At 37.3% G+C, this 17,788-nt stretch overlaps 1 protein-coding gene across 18 annotated transcripts in view; it reads left to right on the top strand.

Annotated features, from left to right (window-relative positions):
• Window positions 1–17,788, top strand: part of RIMS2 (regulating synaptic membrane exocytosis 2) — a 565,766-nt gene that overhangs the window by 185,525 nt on the left and 362,453 nt on the right. For 15 of the 18 annotated variants that reach the window (XM_049773845.1, XM_049773844.1, XM_049773830.1 and 12 more), the window contains exon 1: window positions 13,649–14,087. The exons of 2 other annotated variants lie outside the window; for them this stretch is intronic. In XM_049773845.1, coding sequence (XP_049629802.1) covers window positions 13,966–14,087 — 122 coding nt within the window. In that variant the 5' untranslated portion in view covers window positions 13,649–13,965. Of the gene's footprint in view, window positions 1–13,647; window positions 14,088–17,788 lie in introns of those variants that run through there. One more of the 18 variants, XM_049773829.1, reaches the window with a different exon arrangement.

Raw genomic sequence — 17,788 nt, 5'->3', positions numbered from 1 at the left:
AGTTTCGTAGATTTTCAATATTTATACTCTTAAAAGTGATTTAGTGGTCAGAGCAATAGAACAGCAGATCGGGCACTTGCCTGCATACAGAAGACTTGGCTTCAATCCTTGGCATACAATATGATCCTTGGCATACAGTATGGTCCCCTGAGCACCACCAATAGTAATTACTGGGTACAGAATCAGGAGTAACCCCTGAACATCTCTGGGTGTGGCCCCAATGCCACTACCCCCCAAAATGATTGAAGTCCTTAGGCTAAAGAGAGATTTTATAGGGCATAAGGTGTTTCTTGGCTTGCTAACCTCAGTTTGATTCCTGGCACCAGAAATGGTGCCCTGATACTTTCCAGGAGTGATCCTGAGTACAGAGTCAGTAAGCCTGAGGGTCAGTGAGTGTACCCCCCAAACTGAAAAAAAAAAAGAACAGAAAAATAGGTAGGTCTTCAAAGAGCTTTTTTTTATGTGGCTTGCTTTCACTTGATATTCACCATGCTGGAAATAAAAACTGAGAAGTCTCTCTTCATTAGTCTGAAGTAGGAATGAAGCCACTGCCTGCCAGCTAACCTTCTGGAGTAGACAGTTTCAACATGGAGATGGCAACTGCTTCCAGCTAAGAGTGTGGCCAAAACAACTGGTCACATCTGTTACATCTGCTATCTCCAATGGAAGCAGCTGTGTTAAGAAGCCATTTGCAGTGTTGGGGCAAGATAGCAAGAGGACCATGTGGCCATGGTATGGGGTGTCTTGGAGAGCTGAGGGCATCCTCAGCTTGACTGCTTGCAAGAAAAGAAGCAACAGATCGCAGAATTGCAAGGAGCTGATTCCTCTAACAGGGGCATGGCAGGAGGCTTCTTTATTATATATATGTATATATATGTATATGTATAGGTTGTGGCTCTCAGGGGCTACTACTGGCTCTGCACTCAGAAATTACTCCTGGCTAGCACAGGAGACCATCTGGGATGCACAGGATTGAACCTGGATCAGTTGCATGTAGCACACATGCCCTATCCGCTATGGGATCACTCTGACCACTGTTAGATACAGGGTTTTGTGTTTGGGGCCACACCTGGCTGTGGCCAGGATCCACTCCTGACTCTGTGCTCAAAGATTACTCCTGGTAGGTAGGGAGGACACCATATGGATGCTGGGGATCGAACTCTGGTCAGCTGAATGTAAGCTAAATACTATTGCTTGTATTATCACTTTGGCCTTGGAATGAGTCTTGAACTCCAGAAAAGAGTGGGGCTCAGGAAACATATTTGGGGTACAGAGATACTATGTCTAGGTCACATTTTTAGGGGTGTTCAGGGGTTATTCCTGATTCTTCTTTGAGGGATCATTTTTGGTGCTTAGGGATGCCGAATATTGAATCCAGGTTGACTATGTACAAAGCAAACATCTTATCTGCTGTACTATTTTTCTACCCCCATTAAACCAGAAAAAATTTATTTTTTAAAAAATATTATTTTTTTTTGTTGGACCACACCTGACAATAATGCACAGATGTTCCTCCTGGCTATGAGCTCAGAAATTACTCCTGGTGGTGCTCAGGGGGCCATCATGACTGTAAAAGACCAAATCCAGGTTGGCAGCTTATCAGGCAAGTGTCCTACCCACTGTGCTGTTGCTTTGACCCTCAAACCAGGCTACATTTAAACGAGTCTTGGACTCCTGAACTGTGGCAAGTGTCACAGGTTTGTTCTTTGAAAGTCACCAGGACTGTGGTGATTCATTCTGCAGCAAGAGAAAGTGGTTACGGCATCTTTCAAAAACATCTAAAAGAGTTGAAATTGGTTTACATATTTACAGATCAGCTTAGTGTCTGATTTTGTGGAAGACAGCGGAATTATTTTATCTTTATTCAGTGGTCAGTGCTTTGGAAGCAGAAATAGAGAAATGCAGAGAGATACCACTTTCCACCCACAGAAAAATGAGTCCCCGCAGCAAAGACTACTGTAGTGTTTACTGTGAGTATAGGTTTAACCCTGCAGGTCCTCTAAAAGGGGTCTGGGGGAACCCTCCAAAAGTTCATTTGTGAGAACTGCTATCAATTCAGTCCTTTTTGGTCCCTGAGCCATCATTAATAGAGTTGTAACTTTATCAAGACAGAGCTATATAGCATAACTGAGATTGCCCAATTCACAGCGACTTTGTTCAATTTTGGACTTGATTTCTGAGCTTGTCCTTGAGATTGTCTGTGGGTTTGTTTCCTCCACTCCTCGTGGTAAGCAGGTGCATATGATATTTTCTGAGTCCAATTTATAGGAGCAAGAGGGAGACTATGCTCCATCACATGTGGTGAGCTGGGGCAGTGCTCTACTTGGCGTGAACCCTGAAATCCTTTGAATGAGTCTTCTTGGAAACGTTTTTTCCTAAAACTCAGGGAGGAATTTTAAGAATGTATTTTATTTTTTGTAAGAAATTCAAGAAAATGTCTCACCTTATTTTTAATGTGTATTGTGATAACCTCCCTTATTATCATGAGAAACATTTTAAGACCCAGAGCTAATGGCCCAAATTATCTGTACAGAATTTTTTTTCCTATACTTAATCCCTCTCAATAATGTTTACTTTACAAATGTGGCACAAGCAATTTTCGGGGGGGCCTGGTGATGCTCAGAGGTTACTCCTGACTATGCACTCAGAAATTGCTCCTGGCTTGGGGACTATATGGGACACTGGGGGATCAAACCACAGTCCATCCTAGGCTAGTGCAGGCAAGACAGACGTCTTAACGCTTGCACCACCGCTGGCCCCACAGAAAACCATTATTATGAAACAAAAAAAATGCTGATAATGTCTGTAATCAAAGTCATGTGAGTGTGTTGTCTTCCAAAATATTTGATTGTGTGCTCTAATTTTAGACCACGTGCACTGCTGGTAACCAAAACTGAAAACAAAACTGCTGATGAAGGGGGAGGCCATGGCATTGATATCTTTTATGTGCAGCCATCTTATGTCCTTGTGTACGTATGTGCATGTATGTGTCTCTGTGTGTACATACAGTTGTTAATTACGGTGCTAGTACTTATTTTTCTTAGGGTCTATTTCCCTTAATTTTGAGCGATCTATTTCATCTCTAGGAATAAAGAAATCAATATCATGTTTCTTAAGATAACTAAATCATTAAGTAACTAGCTATTATCATCATATTTGGGACACAGTTTGATGTTAAGGATATCACTATAGAAGTATGTGAATATCTTCTTTAGTAATTTATGGCTACTCTAATTATTTCTCCAGATAATGCAGGATAAGTAAATAGTGTGTAGAATTCAATTTCCTGTTATTCATACTTTCAATATTTTTGTTCATGCTACTCATACTTGAGAGCCACCTGCACTTATTTAAGACAACTGCATATTTTGAGATCTGATTTGAAGCTCTATCTGAAGAGAGCTTTAAAGGTTGGTTTGAAAGTGGCTGGTGGAACACTTCTCTCTGGCTTTTCTAATTACATAGTGCTGGAACTGGGAAAGTAAACTGAGCACTGACCACACTTTCTACAGGTGCTGTCTTTTCACTTTTCTTTTTCAGTTTTCTCTTATTGTATTTCCACTAGAGAAATCTCTCTTTCTCTCTCTCTCGCTCTCTCTTTACATGTTAATTTTGTAATATTTTCAACATATTTTTATGTATGAATTTTTTATTTATCAGCCTCTTGAGTAATTGTAGCCCTCCCTTTCCCTGTATACGATTTTATTTGTGTTTGATAGAGTGGTAGGATCATAACTTTGCTGCATTTCTCAGAGAAAGTTTCCCTAGAACCAAGACAGCATTATTACAATTTATAAGTTCCAGTCACTTAAAAGAACTGTTTATCTGCTTTTGTCTTCTTCTCATAACACATTCACACACAATTTAATTATTTAAATGATCTTAATTGATGTTGTTTTGTTTTAGGGTATAATATACAGTATTTGTCTAGAAAGAGATAAGAAATCTTATTTGTTTGTTTTATTTTGTATTTGTTTTTGGGTCACACTTGGCCTTCCTCAGATCTTACCCTTGGCTCTGCACTCAGCAGTCACTTCTGGCAGTGCTCGGGGGACCATATGGGATGCCAGGGATTGAGCCCAATTTGGCTGCTTGCAAGGCAAATGCCCTCCCTGCTGTATTATCACTCTGGCCCCTGTTTGTTTATTTTGTTTTAATGTCCTGGTTGACTTTGTCATGTTGAGTGGGAGGATTATAATGTTTTCTCTTGCTGTATTTCCCTCTTCTGATGAATCACATCTTATTACTATGTCTTAGGATATCTTAGTGCTTTTATCTTCTGTTGCATAAAAAGAAAATAAAAACAAAATAAGATTTTATATATGTCAAAGGCCTTGATCTTTTTATTTTTATTGTGTTTTCACATCATCCTTTAAAAAATTGAAAACACTTACAAACTGTGGAATTAGCTGAGTACCAGAGCTACAGATATCCCAGGAAAGGGATATCAAACTCTAAGTTAGGACTATGGTGTCCTTTTCTTTGGGGGGGGGGGGATAAGCTCAGGGCTTATTCCTGGCTCTGTGCTCAGAAATCGCTCCTGGCTTGGGGGTGGGGTCCATATGGGACGCTGGGGATCGAACTGCGGTCTATCCTGGGGTCAGCTGCATGCAAGGCAAACGCCATACTGCTGCATTATCCCTCCAACTCAGATAATGTCCATTTTTAACTCTATCATCAACCACCTTGGTTAAAAAATAAAACTATGTCCTTTCTTTCTGCAAAGGGAAGGAGTCTCAGTCCACTTTTAAGGACACTGTTCAAGAGTTTAATCACAGAAGGAACATGGATTACTTTTTTTTGTGTGGTCATGCTGTGGTGTGTAGATGGCCTGTAGGGGACAAGAGCGGATGACAGAAAAGTGGATGATAGAGGTGCTGAGGTTGCCCAGGAAAGGGCTGTGGGTAGCTGATTCTTGAATTGTTGTAAAATGGAAATGTGGATGGCCTTGTGGTCTGCTTTGAAGGTGGAGCTGACAGCATCCTGCTAGAAGCCATGTCTATGGAAATGTGTGAAAGAAAAAGAGGCTTGTGAGTGACCCTGACTAGTCACAGTGTTATTACAATCTTGGAAAGCTGAGGAGGGACAGGTGTGTTCCAGAACATTCAGAAATCTGACTATATAATATATATTTATCATATATATTATATATGTATTATATATAATCTTTAATAAATAAATATGCATATATTTATATATAACACACATATAAATATTTATTTCCCCACCACCTATAATACATACATATATTTTTAATGTGTGCACTTTAGAGCTTTTTAAAAAGAATAAATTCCTTTATTGAAGCACTGCTGTTACAAGGTTGCTCATAATATAGTTGGTTTATTTTCACAGATGCAAAGTTGTGTATGATTAAGATTCAGTCATACAACGTATACCACCCTTCACCCTTCACATTTCCTGTTCCCAATGTCCCCAGTTTTCTTTGAGGTGTTTTGCCTGTTTGGAGATAGTTTTCTGATTCTGGAGTTTAAAGGGAATAAAGGATAAAGGCATTCCTCAGAGAGGGTAGGTTTAGCCATGGACTCCAAGTCTCAGGGAAAATCTGTAGAGTGTAAATTAGAAGAGATCAACAGCATAGCCTCAGCCTGAATCTGGAACAGCACAAAGAAACCTAAAAGTGGAGTAAGAATCGGGAAAGGAAATGGAGCAAAAACTGATACTGCACAAAAAGAAAGTTTGGAAATTGTATCTTAGAAATAGTGGAAATGGTGTAAGAGCCACGAGAGCATAGCATAGCATCAGTGTGGAATATTGGTGAAAATGAAAAAAGGTATAGATGAAGCCAATGGAGAGGGCACAGAGGGCTGGAATGCGCACTGTGATCCTGGCCCTTCAGGGCCCTCTGAACACCACTGAATGTGACCCTGGTCGCTGCTGGCATTAATGCCCTGAGCACTGGTCCTCAGACTTTCTCAGCTGGGCCAAGTATCATCAAGTGGTCCCTGAATCCCCTGAACAATGCTTAAAAGTCCCCTCCTTCCCCATCCTTGTTATCCTTCATGCTAAAAGGAAAAGAGGGTTACATTTGAATCCAGCAGCCCAGAAGTCATTGCCAAGCGTGAGCTCAGTGGAGTACTTGGAGCTAGAAGTGTGATTGTTAGAGATTGAGGAGAGAATGTGAAATGAGGCAATGGATTAAAACCACAGGGAAAACCAAGCAATTTTGATTGGCAAAAAGGGGGGGGGCAGTGTTGTGTCCTGTTTACTCCTTTATTGGTTATTTGTGTATCCTCAATTTGTTCCCAGAATGAGAAATTGATTCCCATCCCCTTATCCCCTAGTGGGGGGAGATTTTGGGATTATTTATCTGCAGCAAATAATCCACACAGACAGGAAGGTAAAGGGGTAAAAAGGTTGGGTGCAGAGTCCTTTGTCAGCCTACTACCAGGAACCAGCCAGTAAACTCTGCCAAACATCTGGAGCCAGCCTGTAAACTCTGCCAAAAGACCCTGAACACCTCGCTCCCAAACTATTTATTTGGTTCTCAACAGCGCCCCAACCTGGAAGGTCAAGGTGGGACAACAGGCAAAGAATAATCTTACGGAAATGTTTTCATATACAACAGGGCAGTATTTAGAGAGAATGTGGGGTCAAGGGAGATTCTCTTAAAATAGGACATAATGGGGCCGGAGAAGTGGGTCAAGCAGTAAGGCGTCTGCCTTGCCCGTGCTAGCCTAGGTCGGATAGTCGTTCTATCTCCCGGTGTCCCTTATGGTCCCCCAAGCCAGGAGCGATTTCTGAGTGCATAGCCAAGAGTAACCCCTGAGCGTCACAGGGTGTGGCCCAAAAACTAAAAAAAAAAAATAGATAGGACATAATATAGAAAGAAAGTGATAAGTGAATTTACACATAAAATTTACAGTTTTAAATATTATTGGAGTCAAGGGAATTCAACAAGAAGCCAGGTGCGATTGAAAGAAGCTGCTGAAGAAAGGGAAAATTGAAAGAATGATTCTTGTTTATATTGTATTTGACATTCAACTTTAAATTTAGTATTTGATCACCTTTATTTATAATTAGGTGCACTTTCTGACTAATTTGGATTTCAATCCATTTGTGAGGGCAAGGCCTGCCTCATTGCATTTTTAAAGTTAGAGTTGTGTCAAAATACATGACAATTTATTCGACAAAGAATTTACTTAAAATATTTGCCAATTTGCATGGATTAATTTGCATCAAGTCACCTGCTTTGGTGAAATTAAGGCTTAAAATTTTGCTGGCACATGTTTTACTTCCAAGGGAGTAAAGAGTTTGATGGTGGAAGCTGAGATGCCTGTTCCCTGGGTATTTTGATATGCTGTGGATTGGGTGGTTCCTAGGGACAAAACATTTTAGACTTGAAGAGCTATTCTTAGGGTAATTGTTTTGAATTCATGGTCCAAAGCAGCAGCTCTTTTTGTTGTTTTTGTTAGTATTTGGGGACTATTCCTGGTAGTGTGCAGGGTTTTACTATTGACTGCATTCAGGAATTCTTCCCAGCAGTGCTTAGAACCGTATGTGATGCCAGGGATGGAATCTGAATCAACTGTTTGAAAGCAAATATCCTAACTGCTGTACTATCTCTTTGGCCTCCCAAAGCATTTTTTAACTGCTAGATACATACATACATACATAAATACAAATGTACATACATACATACATTCATACATTCTTCTTAGAGAGACCATCATCGATTGCTTTCCAGGCTACCACATTCTTCTGATTATCTTCCTGTCTTTGTGACATCTCCATGTTCTTCTGGACCTTATTATTTTCACTTTCCTTATCTGATATGTTAACTGAAACATGGTTTCTTTGGTGGTTTTCTTGGTGCTCTTCTGACTCCCCCCACCCCATGTTTGAACTTTCTGGCTAACCTCATCTGTTTGCTTGGTTGGAGACATTACTAACCCTCTGCTGCTTCTTGCCAAAGTTGAATCTTTAGCAGAGAACTCTCTTGTGAATACCAGAATGATACACCCAATTGCTTACTCAGCTGATTTTTTTTTTTTTAGTTATCTTTCACATACCTTAAGCTCAACAACTCATTGTCTTTCCCTTTCTTCTCCTATGTATGGCATTCTCTGCCTCAGCAAATATGCAGACTGTCTAGTTTCTTAAGAGAGAAATCTGAGATTCATGTTGACTCTTCTCTTGACCTTCAAAAACATTCTCTTCCCCCTGAGGCAGATCAGATCTGTCTTGTTGATTCAACAGCTCTCTTTCTAGTGTGACCCTATTTTTCCATCTTACTGTGATCCAAGCCGATTAACATCTTTTTTTGATGACTTCATTTGGTTTCTAATTGATATCAGCATCCATATCGTTTAAGATAATATTTTAATGTATTTCATTCTATTTCTTATTAATGAGAATTCTTCCCTGATGTCTTGGACTTTAATGTATCTGTGTCTATTAACTTAAATCAATAATTATTCATGGATCTGGTAAAAAAAAATCCAATCATTTTCAGTGCTTTGTAGATGAGGGTTCTATATATTTTTTTAGGATTTTATTGTCTCTTAAAGTTACCTCTTCTCATTCTTTGCTCCTATTGAAACTGATGCCATTTATTCCTTTTTGTACATGCTGTATCTCATAGCTAGAACATGCTACTGTTCCATTCTTGGCTTCCCTTATCATTCTTCATTTCTTTTCTTTTTCAGTTTTATTATTTGAATCATACCCAACTGTCCTCAGTGCTTACTTCTGGCTCCATGCTCATGGATCGTTTCCAGGGGTCTTGGAGAACCATCTGAGGTGCTGGGGATTTTCTTGCCTTTTATTTTTTCCTCTGACAGGGAAATCTCCAGGTCTCACAGCTGTTCTCTCCTGGGATATCATCATTCTGGAACTTAAATCCAGGATTGGTACTTTATAGCATGACTCCCGTGCCTCATGGGAAATGCATTCCTGCTCCTTCTAGCTTGTCTGTTTGAGGATAGTGCTGGTTAGCACAGTCCTGGCACTGAACTGATGAAGCAGTGGGAGACAGCTTTGAATAATGCGACTGCGCTAAAGCAGCGCTGGCTTAACCCATATGCTTTGGCTACAGGAAGGACAGCAAGGTGGGGTGTCATCCATCGATGGAGGCCTTCACTGCTCCTTCTTTTCTGGATTAGATGTTGGCAGTAACCACTAGACACCTGTTCTCCAGCAATGATCAAAACCAGGGTAAGATGGATAAAGGACTCAGCGATAGGAAATAATACAGATTTTCTTTCTTTCTTTCTTTTTTTTTTTTTGGTATAGCAGTAAACAGCCGAAGACACTTAAAGAGAAATTATCAGGAAAACTTTTTTAGGAATTTTGAGCAAAGCTTTTCTGATTTGCTTCTAAAATATTTTGAGTAGAGATGTATCAGTTGTTTTTAGGCTTGTGGTTGCTTATTTCTGCCTGGATTGCTACTCCGTGGTTCTTTTTCTGCTGCATGGTCCATCTTTAGTTGATATTCAGGCCAGTTTGTCTTGATTGAATGCCCTTTTCCCCCCTTTTCTTAGAAATTTCATCATCTGCCTTTTATTTATTTATTTTTTGCTTGTTTGTTATGCCTAATATGAATAGTTCTATGATCTTGCCTCAGGGAAGTATTTCAGGTACAAGATTTTAATTCACAAATGACACCTTTTTCTCTGTATCAGCTTTTGCAGAACGTTTAGATTTTTATCATTTAGATGCTTCAGTTTTCCACTTAGATGAAAGAAGCCCAATGCAGTAGATGGCACAATTGTTTCAGTTCATATACCTACATGTTAAGTGACAATTCTTGTAGATTTAGGGATTTTTTTTTTGTCATGGGGTTGCATGTATTTTATATCTATGTTTAGTTAACATGTGTGGAACATTTTAATAGGCATATTTTGGTACTCTTAAAGATTACAAATAAACTCAGACTTGGTCTATTTTTCTTGGTTTTGGGGCCACACCTGGCAGTATGCTGGGATTACTTTTGGCACCATTTGTGATGCTGGGAATCAAACCCAAGTTAGCCGCTTGCAAGGCAAGTGTATTTATTACCCACTGTATTTTCTCTCTGCTTCCAAACGCAGAGGTTTTTGAAATTAAAATCAAATATGTCACTGGTAATTATGTCCAATGAGGGTAAGGAAGGAGGGTAAGAAAGGAGCTTACCTTTATTTCACTACATGTTCAGCACAGATTTAATGTGTGTAGTTCTGTAAAATTGTGGGGTGTGACAATGATGTGAAGCTTCTTATTTTTTTCTCCAAAATTTGCTGGTTTCTCTTAAAATTATTTCTTATAAAACTGCCTATGGTTACACAATGAAAGGTAATAAACCAACTTTTGGACTGAATAAACAGTGTACAATGATGATGTGGTAAAATATAGGCAGCTTGTCATTCATTTTGAAGAATGTGCTTTTTATTTCTTTAATGTTTGTGTTAACCTATAAATGATGTTAACTTGTAAAAATAGAGTGCTGGATATTTGGACCAGAACTCTTAAAGTAATTTGAATTTACAGACTTCACATTTTTTAAGACTTCACATTTTTAAAAATGATATAAACAAAACTTCTGTCAAGCTTTATTTTCTCACTTTATTCGGATACTTCATAGTACTGATTGAACAGGTTACTATACATCTGCAGGAAATTATTGATAAGGACGATAGCCCTGCTAATGGATATAGCCAGTTAGATGAAACTAATAATATAGTTATTGTCTTACACAGCTAAGCTGTGGCCAACATCATGTTGAATATGTCGTGGTTTATGATTGCACTGTTAATTGTAGAATATTCTACAGTTAAATTTGTTCTAATCCAAATCAAACTAGAAACTAAGAGCTGAATGAAGCCCTAAAGCTACTATTTTAAATGGCAGAAATAGAGTGGAATAAAATTTGAGCACCCATTTGATGAACAATATTCATTGAGTGCCTGTTCTGTTCTAGGCACCAAGAGAGGCTTTTGCCTCCTGGCACTGATGGTGAAAGAAAGAAAACAGTTTTCAAGGTGTGTAGAGCAAGTTCAGGGTACAAGGAGAATTTGTGCGTTGGGGGTTTTGGTGTAGATTGGGGGTCTGGGTCAGCAAAAATCATCATGAGAAAATGACATTTGAGCTCTTTAAAGGTGAGTTGTAGCAGGTGAGAGTTAGCAAATGCAAGGGCAGAGGCCAAAGTTGAATCAATTTCTTGTGGAATATGTGGAAACCAGAGAAAATAGCCCAGTAGCATGTGTCCTTCTGTGGGGTCTGGAAACTAAGGCTCAGAGAGGGCAATTGTTAGAATGTTTTTTTTTTTTTCTTCCCCAGAGCCATTTTAGGCTCTTTCTAAAGCCTTTTTCATTGGTTAGGCTGTTCTCGAAACTTCTGTGATCTTGCCTTCAAATCTAATCTTGAAGCACTAAAGAAACTTCTAAATTGATGAATAGTTTTTGGGTCAAACTCTGTGCTGTTCAGGCTTTACTCCTGGATTTACTCTGTAAATAAGTTCATGAGGGTGCTTGGGAACCCTTTGGGGTGCCAGGGATTGAACTCAGAGATTGAACAAAGAATTATTTGCAATGTAATTACAGTATTTCCTTTTTAAAAGAGACTTAACTTTACAAGGATTTTTGATTATAAATAAAAATTGAATTCATGCACAAGAAAATCTGTTTACACAGCAATAGCTTTGAAATAAACATTTTTAGTTATTCTGTCTATGGGCCATACCCAATTAATCTTGGGGGGACTGTTTCTTGCTCCGTGTTTGGGGGTTTCTTCCTACAGTGTGTGGGAGACTATGTGGTGCCAAAGATTAAACCATAGGTCTTTTGAATGCTAAACATGCATTCTGTTCGTTGATCTCTCTCCCCAGAACCCAAACTAAAAAAAAAAAAAAATTTAAGTATGAGTTTTCCTTTGTACAGAATGACCGTTCATAGATTTAAAAAATGAATTTTCTGATCAGAAGTTAAAACAATTTTAGATACATAAGGTTGCATCTGTTCAAGTTAAGTGGAAAAATCCACTTAGAGTGAGTGACCTGTGAGTTCAAAATTGCTTTTACTGAAATACCCTTGCACAGGTCAGTGGCAGGTGTTTTCCTTATTTGTTCATAGAAATTTCCTGTTTCAGAGATAGAAGTGCATGCTTTTGTGACAGTGTTCATGCTTAGAAAATAGAGTGATAGGAAAGGAACATTATGACCTGGAGTGCGAAACCAAGACTTTCATTCAAATTCAATTTCGTCTTTTTCAAGCAATGTGATCTTTAATCACATACAGCTTCATTTTCTTTTTCTCTGTAAAATTAGGAAGCAGGATTATCACTCATTCACAAAGGTTCCTAGATATTAAAATAAATTGAAGTTGGAAGTACTTGATAAATCAAATATAGCTTGTGTTTATACTTTTATGGATATTTAGTAAGTAGATTCATGCGCACCTTTGAAAACCTAAAATCCCATGATAAGAAAAATCGGTTGAGACAAGTACATACATAATTGAGCACCTTAGTATGTAAAAGTAATAAGTGAGTTATTTAAACATTTATATTGTTGAATTTCTTGTCTCTCCTAAAGGTTCCATTATTCTATGCTTCTTTTGTGATGTTTATTCATACCAAGAGAGAATTCTCCAGTATTTTTTTTAAATGCTTTGGAGCCTTTAGTTGCTATTTAACTTCTATTTATGCATGTCATGCCTGCATGTGTGTGTGTGTGTGTGTGTGTGTGTGTATAAGAAAACAGGAGTGCATAGATAAAAGTTGAGTAACTAGGAGGTAAAAGGGATGTATCTGTCAATGAAATGCTGTGGCGTAGAAACAATTAAAAATTAATAAATACATGAAGCGTCCTATAAGTGGGTAGCTTTTTAAATTTTGATTTGCATGCTGCTTTAGGAAGATGACTGCACCGGCTATAGAATAACCTGGATAGTAGAAGTTAATGTGCATGCTTTAACACTCTCAGGACTGTCAGAAAGTCCCTTTTCTGAGAAATGCTATTGGCCATCATTGCTGAAATCTGGCCTTAATTGTGGTGTGTGTGTGTGTGTGTGTGTGTGTGTGTGTGTGTGTGTGCATTTGCACGAGTGTATTTGTGTGCGTTTAATTAACGGCAGGTTTCTACTAAATGTATACTATTTCATTGGGTTTTCATTTATAGGTATGCATTTAGTCTAAAAATGCACAAATAGTCACATGGTTACTTGTTTGGCCTTTAAAGAAAGGACTGGATTGAATGCCTGTTACTTTTCTTTAAAACGAAATAAATGAAGACAGCTTAAGTTAAGGAAGACATGGAGACAAGGGACTACATTTTCCAACTCTCCAGTAGTGCGCATTCTACATGCCAGTGGTGAAAGCCTCGTTTTCTGTTGTATTTTCTTTGTTTCCTGTTACTGGAAGGAAGGATGATGCCACTTATTTGAATGCTCCGCTTCTCTGCAGCAGCTTGCGTTTCGGAGACATCCAGGGAATGAATCTTTTTTTGCTGGAGTTCCCCATTTTCCCAGGGGCAGAGGAAGGCTCTGGCTGTTTCCTTTTCCTCCTTCTCACAGTAACATGGGAGATGTTACCTAGCCCCCCCAACCCCCATTTTTATGACTTTTGAAATTTTGATTGCTGGCAGCCAGATGTGCTGAAACTCCTGACGACAGCATCTCTTCGTTGCATGTTTTTAATAGGCTTAGAGAAATATGAGTCGAGTCCATGAAAGCAGCTCAGCTTCACACTTGAGCTGGGAATGCCCAAAATGCTCACTGCTGTTTAGAATTCTTGCTACAGTCAGGAGAAAGCCGAAAGCCGCTCGGGCACTGAAGCTTCTACGGCTGAATTAGAAGAATAATGACTGTACAATTAACTATCAACCCCTGCTCATTTAAGCACAGTTTTCACAGAGCTCAGGAGAAATATGGAACTTGATTGGCATGTTTTTATTTGACGGTGTCTGCAAATAGATGACTTTAAAGACAGGTGGTAAGGAAAAATAAGAGAAGGGAAAAAAAAAAAAGAAAGAAAATGCAATTTGAGACGTTGCGGCAGGTCTGCAATTCTGTTTTATCTCATTTTCATGGGGTCTTTTCATCCCCACCAAATATTTTACAAAATGAGCTTTTTGGACAAACACTGAACAATGCAAGGTAAGTACAGGTTTCTTTTCTTTTAGTATTGGTATTTTTAGAATTGCCTTTTTTTTTATGTCTGCCAAATTCTTCTGTATTTTAATGTTAGTATTAGAAGGGTGTTGTCTTTTTCATCATTATATTTCATGTACGGTTTTTCTGAATTGATTTTAGGAAGGAAAACAAGCTTAGTTCAAAGCACAGAAAAAGCATCTTAAATTCAGCTAGCTTGACCTCTGAAGCATAAGACAGGCTGTTTCATAATTTCATTTTCTAATAAGTAAAATGCTGTAAGTTTTTTTTCCTTTTGTGACCATGGCAGTGATTACATCGCATATGTAAGGATGGGGCTGTGTAATCATACGTGATCTGGTGGAAATATGTGAATTAGTAGTCATGCATGCTTTTTGTGAAACATGCGGAAGATGTTTTCTGGGTCTAAAACGTTTCTCTATGCAGGTAGTTAATCACTTTTGAACAAACTAGGTAATAGACTGCTAACAGAGCTTTGTATTATTAGGTTGGCTACTTTGGAAGGCTGCTTTATTATGAATTTCTATTGCCTTTTTTTTTTTTTCAGCTGAATTACGCTTTTGTGAAGAAGGTTGTTAAATTATGAGCATATGTTTGAGATGGTTTTCCTGGCTCAGACCAAAAGAGATAAACTGCATTTTTAAAAGCCTCCTTTAGTAGACTCTCTTTTTAAAATGCAGTTTATTTCCCAATTTTTCTCCTTGCTTGAAGTTGCTTGTTTGGGGGGGAATTTCTAGTGTTCTATACCCGGTACAGAAAATACCCCATTTTTTAGCTAAGTGTACATGGCGAAAAAAATTCTGTGACCATGAAAATGCACTGACGCCTCTGGAAATTGAAGAGAAACTATTCGTGCATAAGATATTCAGTGGCTTTGCAGCTCTCTTCCCTGTAGGTCTCTGAACAGCATGAAGCAGCCTATTTTAGAGATTAAAAAAAAAAGCCCATTGCACAGTATGTTTTAATGTAGCAGATAAAAAGAATCTAACAACATTTTGTTAGAACTGAAAATGTTTGCTTACTGATTTTAAATATACCTATGGCCTTTTTTAGGAATATATAGTTTAACATTAAATTTTTCATTTCTCAGTGCAGTTCTGTTCAATTAATCAATTTGGTCTTTTACACTTACTGTTTGACCAATTTAAACATAGAATAGCCTATCAAGTATATTTTGATGTTCTATAGTATATTTTCTAAATTGGAAGATTGATTTGATTACTTTAATAATAGATTACTTGTGTTTCTGTAATATATTATAAAACATGGTCTATAGTGTATATTATGTTTAAATTAAATAAAATTTCTTAAAATTTCCATGATCTGAATCTATTATTTGAGGATTTATGGTCATATTTACCATCTCTTTTTTGCTTGATTTATCTTCTTATGTCAAGAATTGATGTATATAACTATTATAATAAATAATAATAATAATAGGGCTGGGTGCTTATTTACTTTAAAAATTTTGCTTGTGAGACAAAGTAAAGAATTGGTTTTAAAGCATTACTTGCTTTAATATATTAGAATATATTTTGAGGCAATGTTTTTTGAGGCAGTGTATGCTTCTCTATCACTATACTTCAAGTATTTTTTATTATGGACATGCTCATAGTGACATGGCTCATATTAAAAAACTGAAATTTTATGACAAGCCTCAATATTGTAATCATGAAGTTTCTAGTGTTTCTGGAAGATTTATATACCTTATTTTGATTTTTAGCTAAAATTATCAGAAATCACCAATTAATAAACAATTTATTCTGCTTGTAAAGTTAAGTTTTTAGTGTTTACAATCACGAGACATTTTTATTCATAAATCTATTGATCTTAAGTGAATGAAACCCAAACTCCCAATTTACCTTACAAATCACTCAAAATCACTTCCACAAATAGTTATTGTAGCAGTATGAAGAGCGATAAAAGTGTGTATAGTCTCACCATTAATGTCTCCACCAATTTTAACTGTTTGGTTACTTTTTTTAATGTTCAGATTAGAGATCATGTTTTTAAAAGAAATTATCATTTGACATAGATTTTTTCCCTAAAATTTACATAGTTAATTGAAAAAAAGTCAAGTTCCTTGACATCAATGTTTTATTTATATTGAATTCAAAAGTTAGATGTAGACTTAAAAAAAAATATGATTGAGGAAAAATAACAATGGAAAAGGAATGCCCTGAGTAGGTGATCAAAAGTTGTGATTTAACACAAACTTTGAAAACATTCCAAACATTAGGCCTTTCAACCTCGTTGTTGGACATGAATGGTCTTGAGATGTGAAGTACCAATGATGTAACTGTCATATCTGGAAACAACAATAATCTTTTTTGTTGTTACATGGATAGTCATTGTTCAATTGTTGGGGTTATTTAAAAGATAATAGTATTTGTATTGTAACCATTATGAGCTTTACATAGAAAAATAGCGTAATAGATATGAACACTTAGGTTACATTTTATTCTGCATTGTTTGTTAGGGGAAATTACTAGATTAGTTCTGGACAGTGTTTTATTAAATGGAGACCCTTTGAAGACCTTTGCATGGACTTTTCTTGGATCTCTGAATTTTCAACATCATTCTCACCAGAATATAAGAAGGTAGGGCAGTTCGTTTACTTCACATATTAGTGATTTGCAGCTAGAAGATGCAAAAATGGAAATCTTTCAAAATAGTCAACACAAAACATTTCCAGATTCAGCGTGTCCAAGGAGCAAAGATTTTTAAATACACCAATAATATTTAGTGTGTCTCTAAATTGGAGAGTAATAAAGTGTATTTTATTATCCAATGAATAAATTAAATTTATCTTGAGTCATAATCATTATGGTATTTTTAAAGTAACTTTCTTTCAGAAGCTCTATAACATGGCCCTTATGTTTTAGTGATGGTTCTTGACGTAATTTCCTACTACTGTGGTTTTTGAATACCATTTTAATGCATAAACAGGCGGAAGGATTGCCTCTCCCTTTACTGCTAAAAAAGATACAACTGAACTTTCAGCAAGGAAAAAAATAAAAAGAAACAGTGTCTGTCTCCTGTCAAGACACTTGATAGGTTTGGGTGAAATGACATTTTCATTTAAATTCTTGTTATCAAGTTTTCTTCCTGTAAATTCAGTTTTCTGAAATTGAATTATTTAATCAGGATATAAATTGCCTTTGTCACTGGTAAAAAAAAATCTTCAAGTACTAAATGTATTATGGAATCTAATTGTTGTGAGCTGGTCTTTAGGAACACACAATTATTGATACCTCAAGGTCGTTTTTTTAGCAGAGTTGGCTACATTGAATCATTGATTGCCTTGAACAGTACTTAAGCCTTGCTAATCATGCTTATTAGTTGTGACAAAACTTGTGGGCAAATGTACTTAATAGGCACGGAGTTTTCATTTGCTGCTTTCTTAATATCTTCTGTGTTGGAACACAGTGAAGATGCAGGACACAGTTTTCCTACAGAGGCAACTATTTTTTTTTTTTTTTGTCACTCAGTGTGGTCATGAATTTGCTGTGCCATTTGGCCACACAGGGGCATAATAGGACTGGGATGTATTCAGATGAGATCTGAAAGGACCCCTTTCTTCTCTCCATACACATATAATGCAAGACATAGACTTTCATATTTTATAGTAAGATTTCAAAAAGGTTAATCTTTTCCTAGACTAAAGAATACATGGGCTTGCTTGT

Source organism: Suncus etruscus, chromosome 5 (genome assembly GCF_024139225.1).
Source record: "Suncus etruscus isolate mSunEtr1 chromosome 5, mSunEtr1.pri.cur, whole genome shotgun sequence".
NCBI classification, from domain to species: Eukaryota; Metazoa; Chordata; class Mammalia; order Eulipotyphla; family Soricidae; genus Suncus; species Suncus etruscus.
Note: the sequence above shows the minus strand (reverse complement) of the source record. Positions and strands in the feature narration are given on the sequence as shown.